Genomic DNA, 23083 nt, shown 5'->3' with positions numbered 1-23083 from the left:
GATTTAAATAAAAAGAATATAATAATGGAACTCATAGACATACATATAAAGTCTATGAAAGATATTAATTATTTTAATTTTAATGAACGTAGAAAATCAATTGAAATGATTTTTAGAATCAAAAATTCGCAATTTAGATTTTACCTTAAAACAGTCTGAATTATGTTAATTAATATACGATAGTAGGAAAACTTAAAACCCCAAAGCAACAGGGCTGGAAAATGTCGCTTATATTATACGGTGTTAATTGACAGAATATAAATCTGTTAACGGACTCTTAAAAACATTGTTCTATTGTTAAAAGAGACCCTTAAAAAAATAGGATTTTAAGTCTGACCCTTCACGTTATTTTTCATTTTAAAAATGAAGGCAGTTTGTTAGATGGAACGCTTTACAAAATATTTGATCTTAAATTAGACTCTTCACATAATTTTTCATTTTAAAAATATTTGATCTTAAATTAGACTCTTCACATAATTTTTCATTTTAAAAATATTTGATCTTAAATTAGACTCTTCACATAATTTTTCATTTTAAAAATATACACTTCGCAAAATTCATATTTTGATAAACGAAGTCAACGAAGCCTTTTATTCATAGTTTTAAAGTACATCGTTTTTGTATTTTTTCACAAAAGCCTGACCGTATTTTGAGTCTAATCTCAGAATCAATATATCTGTATTTTCATATCGATATATACAAAAATTTTCAACTAATCTAAGAATCTATATGAACAGTATCCATATGTACAACATTTTCCATCTAACCTCAGAATCAATACATACAATATCGATATATACAATATTTTCCATCTAATCCTAGAATCGATATATACAATATTTTCCATTAATCTCAAAATCGATATATGCAATATTTTCCATCTTATCTCAGAATCGATGCATACAGTATCGATATATACAATATTTTCCATCGAATCTGAGAATGATTTCATATGATTTTTCACAAAATCGTAGAAATAGGTCTTTTTTCATAAAATCTAAACAGATAATCTGTTTTATGATTTTTCACAAAATCGCAAACATAGGATCCTATTTTCACAAATTCTAAAATTTATGATTAGTTTTTTTTTTTAACTGTTTCACTAACGCAGAACCTTTCAAAAAATGAATTTATCTCCACATTAGTTACATATTCATTATTAGCATTATGATTATTCATTATTATATTATCATTGTATCATTATTCAATATTATCATATTCCTTATTATCAGTCATTGTTATACAGTTGACTCGCATTATAACGACCCCATCGGGACTGCCCCAATCTGGTCGTTATATCAAATGGTCGCTATATCAAAATGAGCAAATTTCCTTTGAAAATCGGTCACATAATGGTTTTAAACGTCATAATGCATGCATATACTCTTTGTGGTACACACGTTATAAACCAAAAAAGGATAGGATGCATACATTAATAAAACATAATGACATTTTAACAATTGAATTACAACTGTTAACAATTAAGAATTTTATTTTAAAGTACAGATTAAAAAACATAGTATGACAAAAAAAAATCTAGTTTCTAACGAATTAATTTTTTGATGTACATAATTTGCGGTATATATAACGAATTTTTTTTTTATGTTCATAATCTGTAGTATTATAAAGAAGAGTAAACCGAGGAACATAAGCGAGGCTTCATTAGACGAAGACATTAATTTTTTGATGTGCATTAATTTGTTGAAGTAACATGTTAAGAGGACTTAACATATGTGTGCTTGTTCAAGGTCAACCATTCAACCCCACCTTCCAATAGGAAGTTAGAAAAGAGCGGTGTTCAAATTCAGAAAGGGTCGTTATATTAGGAGTTGACCTTTTTACGGTCGTTATAGCAAGAGTAAAATAACGTTATCTTCTATGGATGTGAATTGGGACTCCTTCACAGGGTCGTTATATCATGTTGGTCGTTCTATCACAGGGTCGTTATAACACGAGTCGACTGTATATTCATTACAGAACAAGTGGCTTGCTATATCAAATGCGCTCTGACAACAACAACAGAGCGTTGCATTAGACATAGACCTATGTTGTTAAAATGTTTCCAAAACAAAAACTTTGAAATTGAAGCAAGATTGTGGCAGGAATTGTACAACAAGATGGTGTTATCAAAACTTCAAAGACTTTATAGTTCCCATTTTGAAAATAAAAATATATGTTATGAAGCTGTTACGTATTAGATGAAACATTTTGTGAGAGGCCCGTTTAATTTGTTAAAATAATTTATGAAATGATCGTTTTTAGCGTGAATTAATTTGCGAACGGTCAATTTTTAACATAAAATAATTTGTGAATGGTTCGTTTTTACGAGAAAATAAAGGATGAAGGGATAATTTTCAAAGACAAAATAATTTACGTTTTTAACGTACAATATTTTCTGGTAGATCCATTTTCAAAGTAAACTAATCTGTGAAGTGTTCGTTTTTAAGATAAAATAGTTTGTGAATTGTCTAATTTTAGGACATTTCACTTTCCACAAATTATTCAATTAATTTTTGAGATAAAATGATATATAAAGGGACAGAGTTAAGATAAAATAATTTGCGTCAATTTTTACTTAAAACAATATGACTATTGCTTATTGCCTATCTTAAAGATAAAATAATTTGCCAAGTGTACATTTTTAGGATTAAAACATATCTGAATATTCCGTTAAATCACCCAATTACCCAAATTTCTCTTAAATAGTTCACTAATATATTTGATGTTTGAGTATTGCATTTGCTGCGTTTATCTACAAAAACGACTTTTTATAACATGATTTCAATATGTAGATTGGTGTAAGAAATCATGAGAATTTACAGATTTGGTCTATTATTTCTAGAACTACCGGACCGACTTTAATGAAATTTGATTTGTTCATGCGTTGATACAATACAAAACAAATAACAATTCAACAATTGTTATACAGGTCATGATCATGCGTGACATTCCTTGGTGTCGGAAGGTATGAAATAATGAAACAGCGATTGCAGAATAAACAGAAAAATGGGTTAATTGGGGGTATGGTCACTTCTTACAGATATACAAGCTTTGCAGCGTGATTTCATACTTGAAATGAGGCAGTTTATCATTTCCTATGGCAATTGGCATGAATTGCCCAGGGGTAATTTCATGCTTTCCGACTCCAACGAATGATACGCACAATCATACGTGTGTATTACAATTATTGAATGGTTGTTTGTTTTGTATTGTATCAATGCACAGTCTCTGGCTAAATTGTTAGACGCACAAAAGATTCTATGCAAAATCTTAATTATCATATAATACTATACAGCTTTATTATTTTTACATGACTGAAACCGGTTTGCACTTGCTTATGTTTGTGTATTAATTGGTTAAATTAGACAATATATAATATAAATTCGACCATCGGATAAATTAGACGATATATTATATAAATATAGAATATTTATTATATCAGGGTTACATTAGTATATTATAATAATTCGACTAAATTATTAAACGCTCTTTAGTTTTTTAATAATGACATTTGCACGAGTTTATAGGCAATACCTTTATATTTAAACATACATGTAATGCGTTTTTATTCAAGAGATTTTTTATATGCTTCCAATTTGTATTTATTTTTAACGTATTTCGTTACAATGTTAACCAATTGATACACGAATGTAAACAAGTTCAAACCAGTTTCAGTCGTCTAAAAATAATAAAGCTGTATAGTATTACATAAAATCTTAGTTATTTAGTTATCTAAATAACTAAGATTTTATATAAAATCTTATAGTGTGTCGCGTCTAATAATTTGGCCAGGGAGAATATATATATATATATAATAAATAAATAAATACAAGAAAACACGAAGAAAGTTAAGAAAAACAATAAGAAACAATAAAGCCCTCTAGTTACACTCAATTTGCGCTTTTGTTTTCATATTTTGTAATCTGGCAATCTTTCTGTGAAAACATTTTTAAATCATTCTTGAAAAATTTTCCGTCTATGTAAGTAGATCTGATTTCGCTACTCGCTTTATAGTCCATTTTTTATACTGTTTTTTCTTTTCTTTTCTTTTCTGTTTTTACATGTTATTTTTACTTAATTTTACTTTTTGTGTTCTATTTTATTTGTTGTAATTTTTGTAAAAAATTTTTTGAGTGCTCTTCACACTATTGTATTAATATATTTTGCTTTGGCTTTATTGATACAATATCAGAAAGCACTCTGTTTTGCGGATATAATCGTGTGGGCTGATGAAAAGATTATATCTATTTTTTTTCTGTTTTTTTTACATAAAATTTCATCCTTTTTTTTATTTTTTAATTGTTGTTTGTTATTTTTTTTACTTATTATTCCCCCCCCCCTTTTTTTTTTTCATTTGTCTATAATTTTTCTTTGTTTTATCTTCATTTTGAACCTATATATATATATATATATATATATATATATATATATATATATATATATACACTGGTTATCATAAATTAAGGAAAAATCACAAAAATAGCGATAACTCTTTCAAAAGTAAGCCAAACCGTGCAAAATTTGCATATGTTGTCCACTAAGAGTAGCTGAGTAAAATTGCAATATGCAAATTAGTGGCGCTGCACTCGGCTTACGTCATCTGCCTGGAGCATAAAAGTCCAAGTTTGAGAGAAAGCACACAAATTTTACTGTGATTGCGACATTGAAAATCTGAGATAGCCAATTCGTAATAATGACCTCTAGGCATCATTTGCCTGAAGAACTACGATGGAGAGCCATCGGGAGACTAGAGGCAGGGCAGAGTCAATCAGAAGTGGCCAGATGGCTAAATGTGAGTCCATCTGTGGTTCATAGACTTTGGAGGCAATTTCAAACCACAGATTCGGCATCTAGGAGGTTCAGTCAAGGACGGCCAACTGTTACGACCAGTGCCGATGACCGATATTTGACATTAAGTGCACGCAGGAATAGAACCGCTACTCCGACACATCTTAGATCCTCTCTTGCTGCAGCCACCGGAAGGTTGGTGTCAACGTCAACTGTGCGCAGAAGGCTCCACGAAGGTGGTCTGTATGCGAGACGACCAGCCATTTGCGTGCCGCTCACATCACGCCATAGGAGAGACCGTTTGCAGTGGGCCCGACAACATGTCCACTGGACGTCAGATCAATGGAGGCCTGTTCTCTTTACGGATGAGTCCAGGTTTAGTCTAGAAAGTGACAGTAGACGTTATTTGATATGGAGAGAACCTGGGACCCGTTATCATCCATCAAACATCCGTGAAAGAGATGCATACGGAAGAGGCAGTGTCTGTGTTTGGGGAGGCATATCCTTAGGAGGGCGCACATACCTCCATGTCTTTCCAAGGGGAACCGTGAATGCTCAGGTTTATCGAGACAACATCCTTGATGCTTATGTGCGCCCATATGCCGGGGCAATCGGTGATTGCTTCCTGTTACAGGACGATAATGCAAGACCACACAGAGCTCGCATTGTTGATGATTATCTTCAACAGGAAACAATTACTCGCATGGAGTGGCCAGCTCGATCCCCGGACTTGAATCCTATCGAGCACGTTTGGGATGCTCTAGGGAGGCGTGTATCTGCCATCAATCCGCCCCCTCAGACCCTTGCCACGCTTGCAACTGCTTTACAAGAGCAATGGCTCTCACTTCCTATTGAACTGATAGACCGCATAATTGAAAGCATCACACATCGCTGTTTGTGCTGTATTGCTTCTAGAGGCAATCATATTCCATATTAAAGGTACTTTTTCTATTGCAAACCGATACTTCCAATTTGTTTATTTTATACATGTGCTAATTTCTATACTACTATTAATGTCTGATAATTTCTTTTTATGTTGTTTAATACCTTACTATGTGTTGTATATTGTGGGTAAGTTTCATAAAATTCCATGTGTAATTTCTTGAGTTATCGCGATTTTTGTGAATTTTCCTTAATTTATGATAACCAGTGTATATATATATATATATATATAATAACAGGGCTACAACCCTGTTATCAGTGTTGTATTTAGCTTGAAATAATGCAGTCTTAAGCCATCAGACGTTCTAAACAGGTTTATTTAAATGTAGGCTGGTATTGCTAGCAGTTCACGTCCACACTCCCTATGGGAGGAGAATGGACAAGACTTCTGACAATTCCTGAACAGCTTATCAGGATCAAATCATGATGAAAAGGACACGCAAAACTATGCGTTCTTACGTTTTATACCAACACAGATTTGAGGTAAAAAGGCACATTTCGTACATTCCTTGTAACCTTACGCATTAAGGAAAATCATTTCTGCTTCCTTATATGGAATTGAAAAAGGGAACGATTCTAAAAATAACTCTTCCTTTGAAATATAAATCTATTTATATTTCAATAGTATGTTTTCAGCCTTGAATTCCCAAAATAGAATCTCTTTACGCTTATTCTTTAACAAAGACATTTTATGAAAACGAAAGAGATTTAATTCTTTTATTAATACAAAAGTATTTAATTTTTGTATTACATATATATATATATATATATATATATATATATATATATATATATATATACTTTATTCTCCCGAAGTTCCTTCTCGCCAAATATTAATCGCTAAAGCGGCTCTATTCTATTTGAATCTTTGGAAGTGAAAAACGTCACGTACCACGTTCGAGAGGAGGAAGTCTTTCTCCCTTCTCTTTTACCTGAAAGAAAGAAGGAACATTTGGTTCGAATGATTTGTGATGTCAGAACGTTTTCTATTAACCATTCAAGAACTGCCGTGATAAAAGAGAAAGAATAAATGAATGAGATATGAAAACTTTTATTTTGGAGCCACGAGAGACGCCAAATAAGCTGGAAATTGCTTAATATTTCACTGCTGAAACAGGACAGTGTGTCTCATTCATTTGGGTTGACTCTTTCGACTGGTTTGGCGTTTATTAACTTTTCAAATTCGCCAAGTTTATTTAACGCCCTTCTATGTATTTGCCAAACAAAGGACTGCGCCATAATTATTTCATTTTCTTATTTACTTATAAGACGGGATGGTTCAGGTGATTGTGCGCCTCTATCACATTGAAGAATCGAGGATTATATTATTCTCGGTTCACATCGATCACAGAACTTATGTAACCTATCCTTAGTGGTAAAAAGACAACTAGTTAGAAACGCCTTGCCATTTACAACCGATGGTGTTTTTCGTTGGTTTTTCCAGCCGCGTAATGCGAAAGTGGATTAGCTTCACTTAATTAGTTGTAAGCTCTCTTAATATTTCAAAGGGTTATTTTGTATTTTTTCTTGGTTTCAATATTACCAGACTATTTATTAAACACTGTTAGCCAGGAATTCAATTAGGTTCTTTTTTTAATCACTGGTAATAAAATAAAAAAATTTTTTATAAGAAGCAATACATAGCCTATTATTTGTTTAGCAGCTTTTTCAAAAACTTGACGTACCTCGTATCTACAATTTTTCCGAAAGAAGGTCAAGTCGTAAATCCCTTTTATTTATTGTTCTTTTTTAACTCTAACCCATCATTTTTTGTTTAAATGTGTGTGTATTTATACAACTGTTTATGCTTTGTAAAAAGAGGATACTAAAATTTCAAGAAATTCCCCTGGAAAAAGAAATTTTGTTTCCTGGGTAATGCTCAGAGCAAACTATTCGACAAGGGAATTCTACTGTTTCCAGGCGAATTTCGTCAATAGTATTTGGCTATTACCATAACAAATTAAGAAGTAGAGGATAAATTGAGTATGAATGGATGGATTTTCAGTCGTGATCAGGGTTTGAACCTGAGAAACCTGATTGACATTCGAGCCTGATATAATTCTAGTTCCATCAGGGCATATTTTGAAAATAGATTTTAAAAATTCAGCAAAAAGTTTTTCTATATTATGATTGCGATTGTGAGGAAGCAATTTCGTCAAGTATTTGAGAATTCGAGTTTCGCCTACGATACATGACTTCGTGACGAAATAATGTAATACATAATACAAAAATAACGTAATATAGTTCAATAATTGTTAAATCGTCCAAAAATGAGTGTCTTGTGACTTTTTTTTTCATTTTTAACCTAATTGTTTTTCAATATTTCTAATTTTTTAAAAAAAAAACCACCGAAATAAAAAAGCACAAGTATTACAAAACTAAATGCTCATTAACAAACGGAAATTTAAAAGAGTTCCTTTTACCTCATTTTTCCCATATTTCTATTTTTTTTTTAAAGCTACCAAAATAATTAAAAACGCAAGTGCTGCGAAACTGAATGCGGATTAACTAACGGAAATTGAAAAAAAGTTCCTTATGTTTTCAATATTTGTATTTTTTTAAAAAAAAACTACCGAAATTTTTAAAAAAACCATGCATTGCAGAACTGAATGCATATTAACTAATGGAAATTGACAAAAAGTTTTCAAAGATGTGTGCTTAAATACGTTTTCAATATTTCTATTTTTTTAAAAAAAAAACTACCGAAATTTTTAAAAAAAACTCACAAGTATTGCGAAACTAATTGCGTATTAATTAGCGGAAATTTAAAAAAAATTTCGAAGATGCTTACGTGGGTAAGTTTTATTTTTTCCTTTTTTCAAATTTAATTTCGAATAGATCGGTTAACCATCAACATCCGCTGGAAAAATTGCGCAGTTCGTAAAGTAACTGAATAGTAACAAAGAAGCTTCTACTTTGAGCCCTAATGTTTTATCTACAGGGTTCGAAAAGTATGGAAACGATTAAATGTCATCCCACCACTTAGGGTGGGGTAGGGGGCCGATCGTGGATAAAGCAAACATGTTGATAAAACATGGCAAATCATAGCTGAGGAAGACGATATTACAAGGAATCGAAACCTATTTGATTGCGTTGAAAGAGGATTGAAGAATTGTAAGATGATTATGACTTTTGAGTTTCCGCGGGCAATCAATCCAGTTTCGTTGTCCTATACACCTGCCTCCTTTAATTGCGATCAGATTTCGATTGAGTTTTTCGTATTAATCAGTAATCCTCAAGGTACATAATGCTTTGTCATTATTTTCGATGAACATTCTAAAATATATATAATAGTTGCTCGCTATGGAACACCCAGTTCAGTTATTAATTTGTTTAAATTTAATTAACTTTTTAATGCTTTTTAGTACTTTAAGATAAGTTGGAAATCACTGGTTTTCGTAGATGTTATACTTAGAATCATAGCACATAAAACTCTCTCACATAACGTTTAGGAAAATATTATGCAATATCCACGACAAAATTCTTGGAAGTTTTATTTTGTTTTCAGTAAGATTCTTGATGGTCACCATCATACAACAATTTCCATCAAGTTTTGATGTTTTTTGATAGTCCAACAACTTTCCATCATTACAAAATGAAAATGTTGCTTTTGTGTCATGTTGGTAAACCATCAAGCAATGTTCGATTTTCGATGGATCAATATAAACCATCGTATTTTGATGGCAGAGGTTGTTTTGCCATTATGATGGTCAACCAACAAGTTATGTTTTTTATAGCTGGACCAACAACAACCATCAAAATATGATAGAATATGCTGTATGGCTATTTCGATGGTCCAACAACAAAAAATAAATAAATAAAAGCCCTAAATTCTTTTATGTATGAGCAGTTTAATGGGGTTTTAAATAAAGGGTTCATTTTCAATAGTTTTCACGTTCGATGAAATGTGTAAGATGTATTTAAATACTAATATCAAGCATCACAAAAATAAATAAATAAATAAAAAAGCGCTTACTTTTTAAAATCACGTGAGCGATAGTACAGGCTTGTTCATTTTAATAAGACCGTTTATTATCGGATTTAAAAGAATATTTTTTTCGTTCTTTCTCGAGAAAAAATATGATTATGCAAATATTGTATCTGTTAGGGAAATGAAGTAAATTCAACAGAAGGTTCATCGCCTTGAATTCCTAAGCACTTTCGAGAAAGATAAGTGTGAGAGAGATTTATTGTTGCCACAGATGGAAACAAAATATTTTGATAACCGCATTTTGCTTTTAGAATGAAAAAAGTTTTATTCACACTTCTGTTCTATAGTTGAGAACAAAAAATTTTTTAAAAGAAAAATTTGATGAAACATCTACTATTTTTTGTAGTTCAATTCATAAAAAAAAAATTAAAATGTATTTACCCTTTATGGGACAATTTTTTCGATTAATGTTATGTTAAATCACTTTTCGATTTGACATAGATTTATAAAGAGAAATATATTTAGTTTTTTACCTAAAGCTAAATGAATTAATTTGATTTTTAAGAATTTTTTTCCGGATTTTTTTTTTTTTTTTTGTGGGATTGATGATAGAATTTTTCAGAAATTTTATCTTCTGCAAAGAATTGGTCATAATTTTGAGCTACTGCTCTGTGTCTTTAAAAATTCTAAATTCTGTGTTCATACCTAGGAATAAATTCGATGAGAAATGGGGCGCATAAGGCACATGAGAAACAAATTCACTATCATTGGCCTGTTTTATTAACTCCACACTTGCCATCCTTGTATATAAATGTTATCACTATTATGCGCTTGTGTAAGAAATTAATTTGCAAACTTTGTCAATTATCTCTAAAACTACTCGACCGATTTTAATGTAATTTGATATGTTCATACATTAATACAGTACAAAAAAAAAACCATTCAAGAATTGTAATACTCATGTATGATCCCGCGTAACACTCGTTGGAGATGGAAAGTATGAAACAGCGGTTGCAGAATAAACACAAAAAAAGGGTTAATAGGGGGTTAATTCCCCTTTTACAGATATACAAACCTAGCAGCGTGATTCCATACTTGATATAAAGCAGTTTATCATTTCATGTGGCAATTGGCCTGAATTGTCCATTGGCAATTTACGCAGTACGCACGACCATGAGCCGCGATGGCTCAGGGGATAGAGCGCTCGCCTTTCAACGAGGTGAATCGGGTTCGATCCCGGCGATGGCTGATCGATGCGAATTCCGCATCCACCACAGTGCTGACGTGAAATATCCTCAGTGGTAGACGGATCATGGGTTAGAGTCCCCTTGCCGTCAGGTTAACAGTGGGAGGTTCTAGTGGTCTTCCTCTCCACGTAACGCGAATGCGGGTTAGTTCCATCAGAAAGTCCTCCACGGAGGCAAATTTCTCCCAATGCTTGATTCAGGAGTTTCCTTGTCTTCTGGATTGGATTCAAAATTAGAAGACTATGGTGTTGAACATTGGTAGTCGTAAAACCAAAAACTGAGTCGGCTGTTCAACAATGTTTATAAAAATTATATATGTAAAAGAAATATACAGTATACTCTCGATATCTCTCAGTTGAAGGGACGCTAATAAAATTTCGAGGGAGAGAGTATTCGAGAAATACCCCGGATTTCGGTGTCACGACAGGTTTAAACATGCTTATATTTTTGTATTTTTTTTAAAGTTTGAATGAAATTTTTAATAATGTAATTAATAAATACAATTAATATAATTAAATAAATAATTATTAAATATAATAATTAATTGATAAACGATAATTAATAATTAATAAATATAATTCATACAATTAAATAAATAATGTAATAAATAATTTAATTAATTAATTAAAGGCATTCAAAAAAAAATTTCGAAATAGCGAGTTTTCGAGATATACCCGAGATTTCGGTACCACGACAGGTTTAAACACGCTCACATCTTTGTTTTTATTTAAAGCTTGAATGAAATTTTTACGTTCTTCGTTCAGATCAGTAGGGGAGAGTGGGGTCAACTGTAACAGGGTACGATTGTAACAGAGAAAAAATTTCGAGTGTCGAATTCTAGATTTGGTTCCTAGGTGGCGCACAAGGTGTATTTAATAAATCTACATGAACACCCCTGCTGGCAACCATTTTTAAGTACTTTTGAAAGAGTTACATCACAAAAGATTATTTTACGCTACGTAAGTACTTTTTTGGTATTAGAGTACTATATTGCAACAGAGTAATTTTGTTTAAACAAGTAAAAATTATTAACCGAATATGTAAGTGGACACCTTAATTAATATTTCAAAAAAAAAAGATTAGTTTTGTTAATTAACTAGCATTGTTTTTAACAAATGAAGCTGAAATGGCATCTTGGGGACGATTGTAACAATAAGTAAAGGGACGATTGTAACAGCTTAAAATAAATAATCTTATGTTTACAAACCATTACTTACTTAACTCTTTAAAAACCACCAATAGTTTCCCATATCATTTATATTATGTTGCATGTGCATTATTTCATTTGTCACCTTTCACAGCATAAATTAAAATTTTTAACCCCTTAAAGTTAAAAGTTTACCCCTTTAGGTCTCTGCTCATTATTATTTTTACTCCTAAAATATCACTACTATTTTGATCAATGAAAAAATATATCACAACTATGATAATATGTATAATTATTTATGTTTTAGTGGAATTTATGAACTGTTACAATTGTGTAAGTGGGGACAATTGTAACAAGTGCACGACTGTCAAATACACGACTGTCAATTGTTAATAACTAATATAATAACATTTAAAATAAGGTACTTATTTTTTTTTCTAGTAGAGGATAGTCTACTTTACTCGTCTGTCAATTAATACTAATAATATATTAGATTTTTTTGTTAGTTAAAAATAGTTAAGTAAAAAATGTTACAATTGACTCCACTCTCCCCTACTCATTTGAATTATAATACAATGAACACTTTTAAATAATAATTGTTAATAATAAGATGTTTATTTACATTTTGCTACCAGACGAATTCGTGGTGTTTTGGTGATGAAGGCGAACAAACTCATGAATCTAAACTGTTTCTAATTAAAAGGATAAAGAAAAAGATGAGAAGAAAACGAAAGTAATGTTGTTATGTAATTATGTTTCATTTTAAATGAATTAAATTACTTAATAACTTGAGTTTAACATCAAGTAATAATGAGTACTGAGATTTAGACAAAGTAAAATAATTAAAACCTATAATACGAATATACAACTTAATTCAAACATTCAAATACCAATAATAAAAGAAAATGAATATTGAAAACATATTTTTAATTATTATAAACGCGCTACCATTTTATTTGTTTTTAATATTATGCATAATTTCACTTTGAAATGATAACTTCTGTAATGGATTCAAATTTGCGAACGCACTTTAAAAACGTAAGCGCCGACATTAGCATTAATTTTTAAAGCAATTACGAAGATTTATTTAAACGAAGCAAAATAACAAGGACGCAATTAACGGAAAAATGATAATTGCTCTTTCAATTACTTAGTTTACAATGCTAATAAAATAGTGCGATCCATTGAATATATTTAATTACTTCGGTTGTTAAAATGAAACAGCAGAATTGGTGTATACATATTACTTCATTCGCTTATTGTGTTCCGAATAAAATTATAGACTGTTAGCCTTGTTTTCTCGACACAAATGAGTTCGATTTGGGGGTTGATCGTTTGAATCTATTGAACTTCGAAATATATATTTTCCTGTTAAGTCATGAGAGTAATTCTTTGTGATAATAAGAAATGTCAGTAAAAATAATAATGTTTAAAAATCTCAAATGGTTAATACGGGCTTAAGTGTCACATTGGTACACCTTCACCCATTAGGACTGTGTCATGCATAACATATTATATGTCATATGCATACCATTTAAGTCGTGTGCATAACATATTACCTAACATTTAAGGAAACAAAATCATTTTTTAATCATTTTTTTAAACGAACAAAAATCACTAATATAATCTGCATTCTTTTTATACCGCAACTCTGAATTGGGTGCAGAATAAAATTTATTTTTAGACATTCCCTCTACATCTGCCTAGCACATTAAAGTAGAATTGGAAAACCGTTATAGGGTTGCTGATGTTTTGATTTCATTAAAATTCTTTGTTATTTCTCACGCTTTCTTTACCGCCAACACATTTGAATGCGTAAGGCTAAGAAAAAGAGCCTTGGCATTGAATTTAATCAATTAATAGTGGATTCCTTAGTTTTCCTTGGCGAAAACTATGCTTTGCTAAGCTAACATTAACATCTCTCGCATTTCTGATTTCTTGTTGGACGGAGGTGTTTTGCGGTGCTTAGCCCTGCAGCCACACTATCCAGGCCATTTTTCAATTATATATTATTCGATAACGTGTATTTATATTAAAAATTGAGATAATTCTTTACTTTGGAGCTCCAAATAAATTTCAAAAATAAAGTATTTTTATTTATTAAAATTTGATTCTTTATTAAGCAGGTTTTTGTTAAATAATTGCTTGCCTACATCATACTGGAATAGTATATTAATGGAATAATATATTACATTTGCCATCTTCTTCAATTCATGGTTAATCATCCAATTACACCAATTAACATCCTTTTCAACAAATTGCAACTTCTTCATGCACCAAACCTTTCTCCTGAACATGCTGCTCAGTAGTAGGGTACCATTGAAGGTGTACCAATGTGACACCAAAACGCATATAGGTTTCAATAGGAAAAAATACTATTTTGTGAATATTTTTTTAATGAAATTTTATCTTTTTTCTCTAACTAAATAGTGGTAATAGTAAGCACAAATCTCAACAAATTAATAATAATTTGCAAAAATAGGTAATAGTAAATTATCGACTCTTCGTAGGTATTTTTCGTTTATTCCCAATATCTAAACAAAATGACTATGAATTAAATGTTATACGAAATAATCAGTATAGATAAAAATTACAACGGAAAAGCATGGGTCTGTTGAAAAAATAATTGGATTCATTAACGCAAATTCTTCTTTACGGGTAAGATACTTCACAAATTATCTACCTTTATTAATTATAATTAACAATAATAATTTGCAAAAATAGGTAATAGTAAATTATCGACTCTTAGTAGGTATTTTTCGTTTATTCCCAATATCTGAACAAAATGACTATGAATTAAATATTTTGCGAAATAATCAGTATAGATAAAAATTATAACGTAAAAGCATGGGTCTGTTGAAAAAATAATTGGATTCGTTAACGCAAATTCTTCTTTACGGGTAAGATACTTCACAAATTATCTACCTTTATTAATTATGATTAACAATAATAATTTGCAAAAATAGGTATTAGTAAATTATTGACTCTTAGTAGGTATTTTTCGTTTATTCCCAATATGTACATAAAATGACTATGAATTAAAATGTTATGCGAAATAATCAGTATAGATAAAAATTACAATGTTAAAACATTGGTCCGTTTAGAAAATAATTGGATTCGTTTATGTTTTCCTCACAAATTTTCTGCCTTTATTATTATTAATAAAAATGAATAATAATAATTTATAATATTGGACCGTTCGCAAAATATTTTTTTAAATTCAAATGGATCCTTCAAGATTCACTGTATTTTCATAAACGTGGTTGAAAGTTCAGATTTCACACTTATTTAAAATTCAGAAATAATCAATAAAATCTTCTCAAATGAGAAAAAAATCTATTTACCAAATATCAGAACGGAATTCCATTAGAACTAGTTCAGAAAGGACATTGCATAAACAATATCTTAATTAAAGTTTCAAAAAAAATTATTGTTGCGAATTGAGATTACAAAGTATGACACTGATGAATTATACCTTTGGATAATTTTAAATTTTATACCGATAGCCATAAAAAAAAATACCACGCAAATAAATAACTTACACAAAAATTATTCTGGGACAATATCATGATTGGCTAAAACTTCAGACAAGAAAATGTCTGTTAGAAACAAATAAGTAGAAAAGGGACTAACAGACATAAAAAGTTAACATAATGCTTGGATAATGCATTCAGGGCTCGATGAATACTTTTTATGAAAGTCTTATTTCTGTGAATTTGTAAAAAATTGCTTTACATTTTACTAATTCCAAAAATATTGTAGAATCAGGTTTTTTTTGTCATGGTCAAGTTTTTAAAACCCTGTTTTACTTCAAAAAAAATAAAAAATAAAGAATGCGTTTTAATCTAAACTTAAAAATATTAATTATTTATGACGAAAACAACTCACGTTTTTTAAAGAGAAATTTTCGTGAAGGGTAAAAATTGAAATATTTTTAAAATAAAATATATTGTGAACGATCTGTTATTACGATAAAATTGAGAACGGTCAGTTTTGAGAATATTGAGTCAATGTAGAGAACGGTCAATTTATGGATTCAAAATATATCCTATCAACGGTTAGGAAATATACAGAACAAACAACTCACACGCATGCAAACATTAAAGATCAAAATATCGGGTGTTGTCAAAACATCAGATGTAAAAAGTCTCAAAACGAAGCAAATGCGCAAAAAAATATCTGAAATCAAAAGCATAACATAAACATATCGTTTCTCGAATCATTAAATAAATTAAACGTAAAAAGAAAAGACGTACCGCTCAGGCAATTTTCTAGTACAGGGTGCATACCTGCCAATATTCACTCTTTTCGAGAACGAATTTTCCAAGTGGTAGTAAAACAATTACCGAAAAACTATCTTCATCAAAAATATATTTATATTTTAATCAGGTTGAAATTCGCTATCGTAAGGACTAATATGCTTTTATATATTTGTTGTAGTTATTTATATGTAGTGGTGGTCAAACTGATTTAAAATTATTATTATAATTCAAAAAGTTTAGTGAAATAACATGAAATTCGCTAGCACTTTAAATATGAAAATAAAATCTTCCGGGAAAACCGGAAGAGTTGGCAGCTATGAGGGTGAAACAAAAAAAAAGCAAACAAATTCTTGGTAAAAGCAAATATTGCAAAATATATGTGATGTAGGGAAGATGTTGATTGCGTCACATTGCTTCGACAGAATTTGCTTTACAAAATACAATTTAGTTATGAAAATGAGTTTCTGAAAAACTTCGTAAAATACAATTATTACTTTAGAATCTTATATAATTTGAATCTTACTCGTAAAAAACATCAAATGAAAGAAATTCTGTTGCGAAATTTGTCTCAATTTTTTTAAGAGAAAAAGTTGAATAATCGAACTTAGAACTTAACAAAAACATTCTTTAACAAACATTTCTACAAATAACTATACAATGAAAGGGATTTCTAGAAATTTCGCTGAATCCATATTTTGCTTGATATTTTTCGATATTTTGATTATTTTGTAATTTATCCAAGAAATATTTTACTCCAAGGCAGTTTTACCAATGGTGATTTATTTGTATATTTGCCAAGCCCCCAAAAAATTTATTTCAGTATTTTTAATAGAATAAGATACAAAGGTGGATCAACACTAGAAGCAATGTTGATCTTTATGTTATGCATCGAAAAAAACAAACATCGAACATCCTTCACAGTTTGTTGATATGTACAGTGTATAAAACAATAAAACGGGCCACCCTGAATAACTCTTGATTTAATGAGTTGTATCTTTACGTTCTAGTACTAAATCTTAATCGTTTTTAATGGGCCTGAAATATGCTAATTAATTAGAGCAGACGATATTTTATGTTACGAAATCGGACATAAATATTTATTTTCTTTGAAACAAACATACGTTTTTATCAACGGGTTCAGATTTCTGACCCCCAAAATTTAGGGGATTAAAGTTTAAGTTAAAGTTAGGGGAGAGCGAATTAAAGTTTAGACCTCAGAATGTTAATTTTATTTTTTGCTTATTTTGCCATATCTCGGGAACTTTTTACGAGAATTGAAAACTTTTTGCACTCCATTATAAAGTTTGTTTATCCAAAGATAATTCCTTGCAAAATATAAATTTTAGTAAATATTTATTATTTTTTATTATTTTATTAATAAATAGTCCAAATAATTTTGAATCGTAAGGTATACATTTTTTACGTCATTTTAAAGAACGTAATTTTATGTCAGAATATAAAATGTGAACGAAATCAGTTCAATAGTTCCTGAAAAATCAAATTTTAAAAAAGTCGTTATTTAAAATTAGATTTCTCAGAAACGTTTCTACCGATTCATTCAAATCTTTGTATTTTACAGTATAAATTTAATATTTTTTTAAAATGATGTAAAGAGAAAATATATTATAATTAAAATTTCTTATAATTCAAAGCCTCTTATTTAATAAAATAAAAATAAAAACAAATTATATTAAGTAAAACGAATTTTTTGACTTTGTGCAAAAAGTTTTTAATTCGTTTAAAAAGTTTGTGAAATATGATGAAATACGCAAAAAGTAAAATTACGATTAAGGATTCCAAGCATGATACCACCCTACATAATTCAGGTAAAATTACTAAATGAAATTATTTTTGGTTAAAAAAACAACAACTTAATTTTATTCATAAAAACCAAAATATTCCTTATTTAAACCATTTATTTGATAATTTTCTCATATGGAAATGGTTTACCGGGAATTCCGATTTTCAAAATTAAATTTTTTTTTTACGACACGTTTAGAAAATATTCACATCTGAAAAGATATTTAATGGAATAAATGTATAACTTATAAATTGTCTACTTTAATACAATATCCATTTCAAATATTCACTGTGGATGTTTCAAAATATTTATAATTGTATGAAATATAAATTTTACATTATTTACAACATTGATACTTTAATTTTCTTTATATTAATGCGATATCAAGTTTAAATATTAACTAAGGTCTTTTAAAAAAAATCAAGAATTGCATGAAATAGAAATTTAACATTATCTATGATACATATTAAAATTGCATATTTTAACACGATTTAAGTTTGAAATATTCATCGCTCTTTTCATTGCATGGCTTGTATCAAATAGATATAAAAAATTATTCATAATAATGTTACCTAAAAATTATCTATTTTAACACCATATAAGTTTAACATATTCTCTACAGTCATAGTTATAAACAAAAAACTGAAACAATAAATAAATACAAAAAGAAAAAAGGGAAAAATAAAGAAAATCATTAAAATTTATTTACTGCTTATAAGCTGCAAGTATATGGAACTCATAAAATAAGTTCAGAAGGTAGAGAAAACATGGAAAAAAATAACAGGAAAAAAAGTTAATAAAAATCCGGGGATAAAAAGATATAATATCTTCATCAGCTTACACGGTTATTACAAAAAAAGTGCTTTCTAATATTGTATCAACATTTTGAACTCATATATATATATGCATATATATATATATATATATATATATATATATGCATATATATATATATATATATATATGCATATATATATATATATATATATATGCATATATATATATATATATATATATATGCATATATATATATATATATATATATATATATATATATATATATATATATATATATATATATATATATATATATATATATATATATATATATATATATATATATATATATATATATATTACAAAACCTAAAATTAAATTATTACAGGATTAATATTGTAAAATTAAAAATTTTCTTGAAAAAAATTATTTTGTAGCATGAAATTGATATAATCTACAATACAAGCCGAGGGACAAATAATTTTGCATGTTTTACTGAAGGAAGATATACACTGGGAGAATTTACAACAAAATAATTTTTAGCAAGTTGTTTTGTAATGAAAAAAATATCAGTTGTGCTGACAGAAATTATTGAAAATAATCAGAGAACGATTGTTTTCAAATAGATAGAGCTAAAAGGTTTTTGAAGGAAATATTCTCCTGTATAAATATTATAACTCAGATGTGTTAAAAAAGTTTAGCATCTTTTTAACGGCTTTAAAGAAATGAAAAGAAAAATATATGGTTTAAATTTGGTTGGAAAATTTCGCATACAAATAAGGACATAATTCTATGATGTAAAATCTATATCGGTATTCTTAATTCTTCCACTCGAATATTAAAAGCAATATTATCTCACCTGAATGTGAAAACGGTGAAGGGTCTGTATGATTTGTGGCTCCTCGGGTCCGACATGGGTTTACCCCAAAAATCATTCTCCAACAGGATGCTGACCGGATTCCGACCGGTAACGTCAGGATTCCTGACCACAGCCACCAAATCGTCGTGTACAAATTCTCCCTTCAGGGAGTTTAGGTAACAGCCGGATGAAAAAGCAACCAACAAGAGAACCACCGACCAGTCCGGTATCCTATCCGGCCGTTTCCTGTACGGATCCGGTTTCTTCCGTGGAGACATGTGGTCGTCGTCAGAGTTGCTGCTCGGAAACGCGGTCGCCACTTTTATAGCCTTGGCGAGCATCGTCTGACCGACAGGTAACTCACTGGCGGAATGACTGGTGTGATGCCGGACTCTTTCTTTCCCAGCCGGATTCACCGCTGCGATCGATCCGGGCGCTCTTTCCCGAAACCTGGGTATCTAATTGGGTCTAACACTGCGCTTGCTCTCCCTCATGGATAAGGAGAAAGGGGGTCTCTTCGTCCCTCTCTTTTACCGACATTTTGTTCTGAGCTCGCTTTCGATGATAAATAATACAGTAGATTTGAAAGTTCGAAACAAAGTTATGAAATGTTGACGCTTCTTTCAACGGGACAAAACAAGTTCCGACTTGTTTTGAGTAACATTTAAGCTGAGGATTAACTTTTTAATTTTGGAACTGTTTCTGTGAATAAAGTTAATGTTTAAAGTTTCTGAGAAATATAAAGTTTTGTTTTCGTTAGATGTTTCTTGATGCATGGTTTTTCATCAATCAAACAGAGGCAGAATCTTTTGCGTATTTAATCTGAGGTCTCTTTTATGTAACCTTTTTGTTGTAAGTAAGATATTTAGCTCGTTGTCGACGACAATACAGTAGCTTGAAAATTAGAAACATATTTAAATAGTGTCTGTGTTTGACGCTTCTTACAACGGAACAAAAACCTGAGCTTGTTGTGAATAATGTTTAAGCTGATGACTTGTGGCGTAATATTACATACCAATTCAGCAGTATATAAGACTTGTTAACTCATTTATAACCAGAGGTACCTTTTGATAGATGAAGGTTGATAATTAAATCCCCTCTTCCATAATGGCTAATGATGTGAATTCGCCAACATCGATGGATGGTCTACATTAAACAGTTGATATGCTTAAAATATAGCGTTCAAAAAAAATCAGGTGAATTAAATAAATAAAAAAAGTCTCCCCGTCCAATAAACAAAACTAGTGGGCTGCGCCCCATGCTCGCTAACGCTCAACCCCCGAAAATGGCCACGCGATCTTATATGGTTTACTTCGCTCGCTACTAACTTAGGTACATTGCAAATGCACAAAATTCTAAGAATTCAAAACAATCATTCGAATCCATGTAACAACTTTTTTTCAAAAAAAAATTTACATCTTTTTAGTAAATACTAAGTCATTAAATAAATTTGAATTCAAATAAATGACATGTAATTCGCTAAACCTATTAGAAATGTGCTATAGTATAAAATCTTAAGATAAAATTTCTAGAACTGATATCTCTTTAAAAAGGTTAAAATTTTGGCTATAATTAAGTCTATTAAAAATTGAATTAAGTTAATTGCAATGGATATTATATAATGGACATTATATTTTTAAAAAATAATAACCATGAACGACTCACAACTTTGTTAAAAACATAAGTATAAGTCTTAGAATAAATTCGTGATAAAACAAATAAATTCGTGATATAAATCAAAAATCGTCAAATAAATTCGTAATATATATATTCGTGAAAAAAAAGCGCTTTCGACAAAATACTAAAATAGAGATCTATCGACAAAGACTACTCACTTCTGCCTAGCTTTAATAGTATGAGATTGGTTATTTCAGTTCTCTCTGGTTATTTCAGCTTCCGTTTTTAAAAGCGCTATATGTTGAGCCACCTCAGGTAGATTTGGCATGTGACATTTTTAGCGGCAATCAGTGGTTGATTTTCTAGCGTTGCCATTCGGGGAGTTGTTATGAGGCTTTTTTGTCGCCATGTAAGAGATATATATATATAGATCGAAGAAAAATATACTGAGCGTAATGATATAAATAAACAAAGAAGGAAGATAAAATATAAAGAGCAAAATGATACAAATTTAAAAAAAAAAACAGCATTAATCAACTAGTGGTATTCGTTCGCCGAATTTTATCACAGACAAAAATTCTGGAAGGGGAGTAATGTGGCGTATCCACCGCTAATAATATTAAATACCAATTCAGTAGTATATAAGACTTGTTAACTCGATTCTAAATAGAAGTATCTTTTGATAGATGAAGGTTGACATAGTCGATAATTAAATCCCCTATTCCATAGATTAACTTTTATTTATGCTCTTTCGAAAGTGATCATAAGCCCTATTGCTATTCTACGAAGAATAAAATTTTGAATTTCAAGAATCGCTTTAATTGAATAATCTAATTATTATCCTGCGTTTTATGTCGGAAAAATGCCAGGTTTTTTCAGAAGTTGAAGAGTTGGAGTCGGAAGAATTTTCTGTATTAAATCTAAGACCTTTTTAATCGATATTTTGGTGTGAACAACATACATGATTCGCTTTTAGATGATAAACAATACAGTACCCTAGCAACCCAATAACTTGGGCCTACATTGGACCTATATTCACGAATTTTGGCTCAATAAAAGTTCAAAGAGTCGTTGTTTCACGATATTGGCCCGATATAGAATTGTCCAATTCACCCGATATTTTACAGTCAATATCGGCCCTATATAGATGTGTCAGATTCACCCAATACTTTACAGACATTTTACAACCAATATCGGCCCTATGTAGGAGTGTCAGATTTAACTGATATATTACAACCAATATCGGCCTTGTATAGAATTGTCCGATTCACCGATATTTAACAGCCACTTTACAACCTAATATCGGCCCTATACAGAATTGTTAGATTAACCCGATATTGTATATTCATTATTCAGCCAATATAGGCCCCCAAAAAGCCGATATTAGCCCTATATAGGACAAATATTAAAAATTCTAAACATCCCAATATTGGTTTTTCGGTGCATGCTCATATACTACCCAGATTGAGCCGAACTAGGCCTAGGTAAAATTGCTGTTAGGGTAGCTTTAAAAGTCGAAACAAAGACACGAAATGTACCTTCTACGAAAGTTAGTTATTCAAGTATCGTCATTTATATAATTCAGATCTTTAAACAAATTTAGATGAAAAATAAATAGATCTCAGACTAAATGCAGATTTTTTTTTATCGCTTCTACTGTTCTATTTCAAAAAATCCTGGCATCGATCTATTGCAATTTACAACATGAAACA

General features: G+C 30.1%; 1 protein-coding gene across 1 annotated transcript in view; it reads right to left on the bottom strand.

Annotated features, from left to right (window-relative positions):
- The window catches only part of LOC107445955 (protein O-mannosyl-transferase TMTC1), a 380735-nt gene extending 360565 nt beyond the window's left edge, over positions 1-20170 (bottom strand). Inside the window, exon 1 of the mRNA XM_071187075.2 lies at positions 19755-20170. Within this exon, the coding sequence (XP_071043176.2) occupies positions 19755-20095 (341 nt within the window). The 5' untranslated portion in view covers positions 20096-20170. The remainder of the gene's footprint in view (positions 1-19754) is intronic.
- Between the last annotated feature and the right edge of the window lie 2913 nt (positions 20171-23083).

The sequence above is a fragment of the Parasteatoda tepidariorum genome, chromosome 9 (genome assembly GCF_982258835.1).
Source record: "Parasteatoda tepidariorum strain Cologne lab strain chromosome 9, Ptep-v5.0, whole genome shotgun sequence".
NCBI classification, from domain to species: Eukaryota; Metazoa; Arthropoda; class Arachnida; order Araneae; family Theridiidae; genus Parasteatoda; species Parasteatoda tepidariorum.
This window is presented reverse-complemented; position numbering and strand designations above follow the sequence as displayed.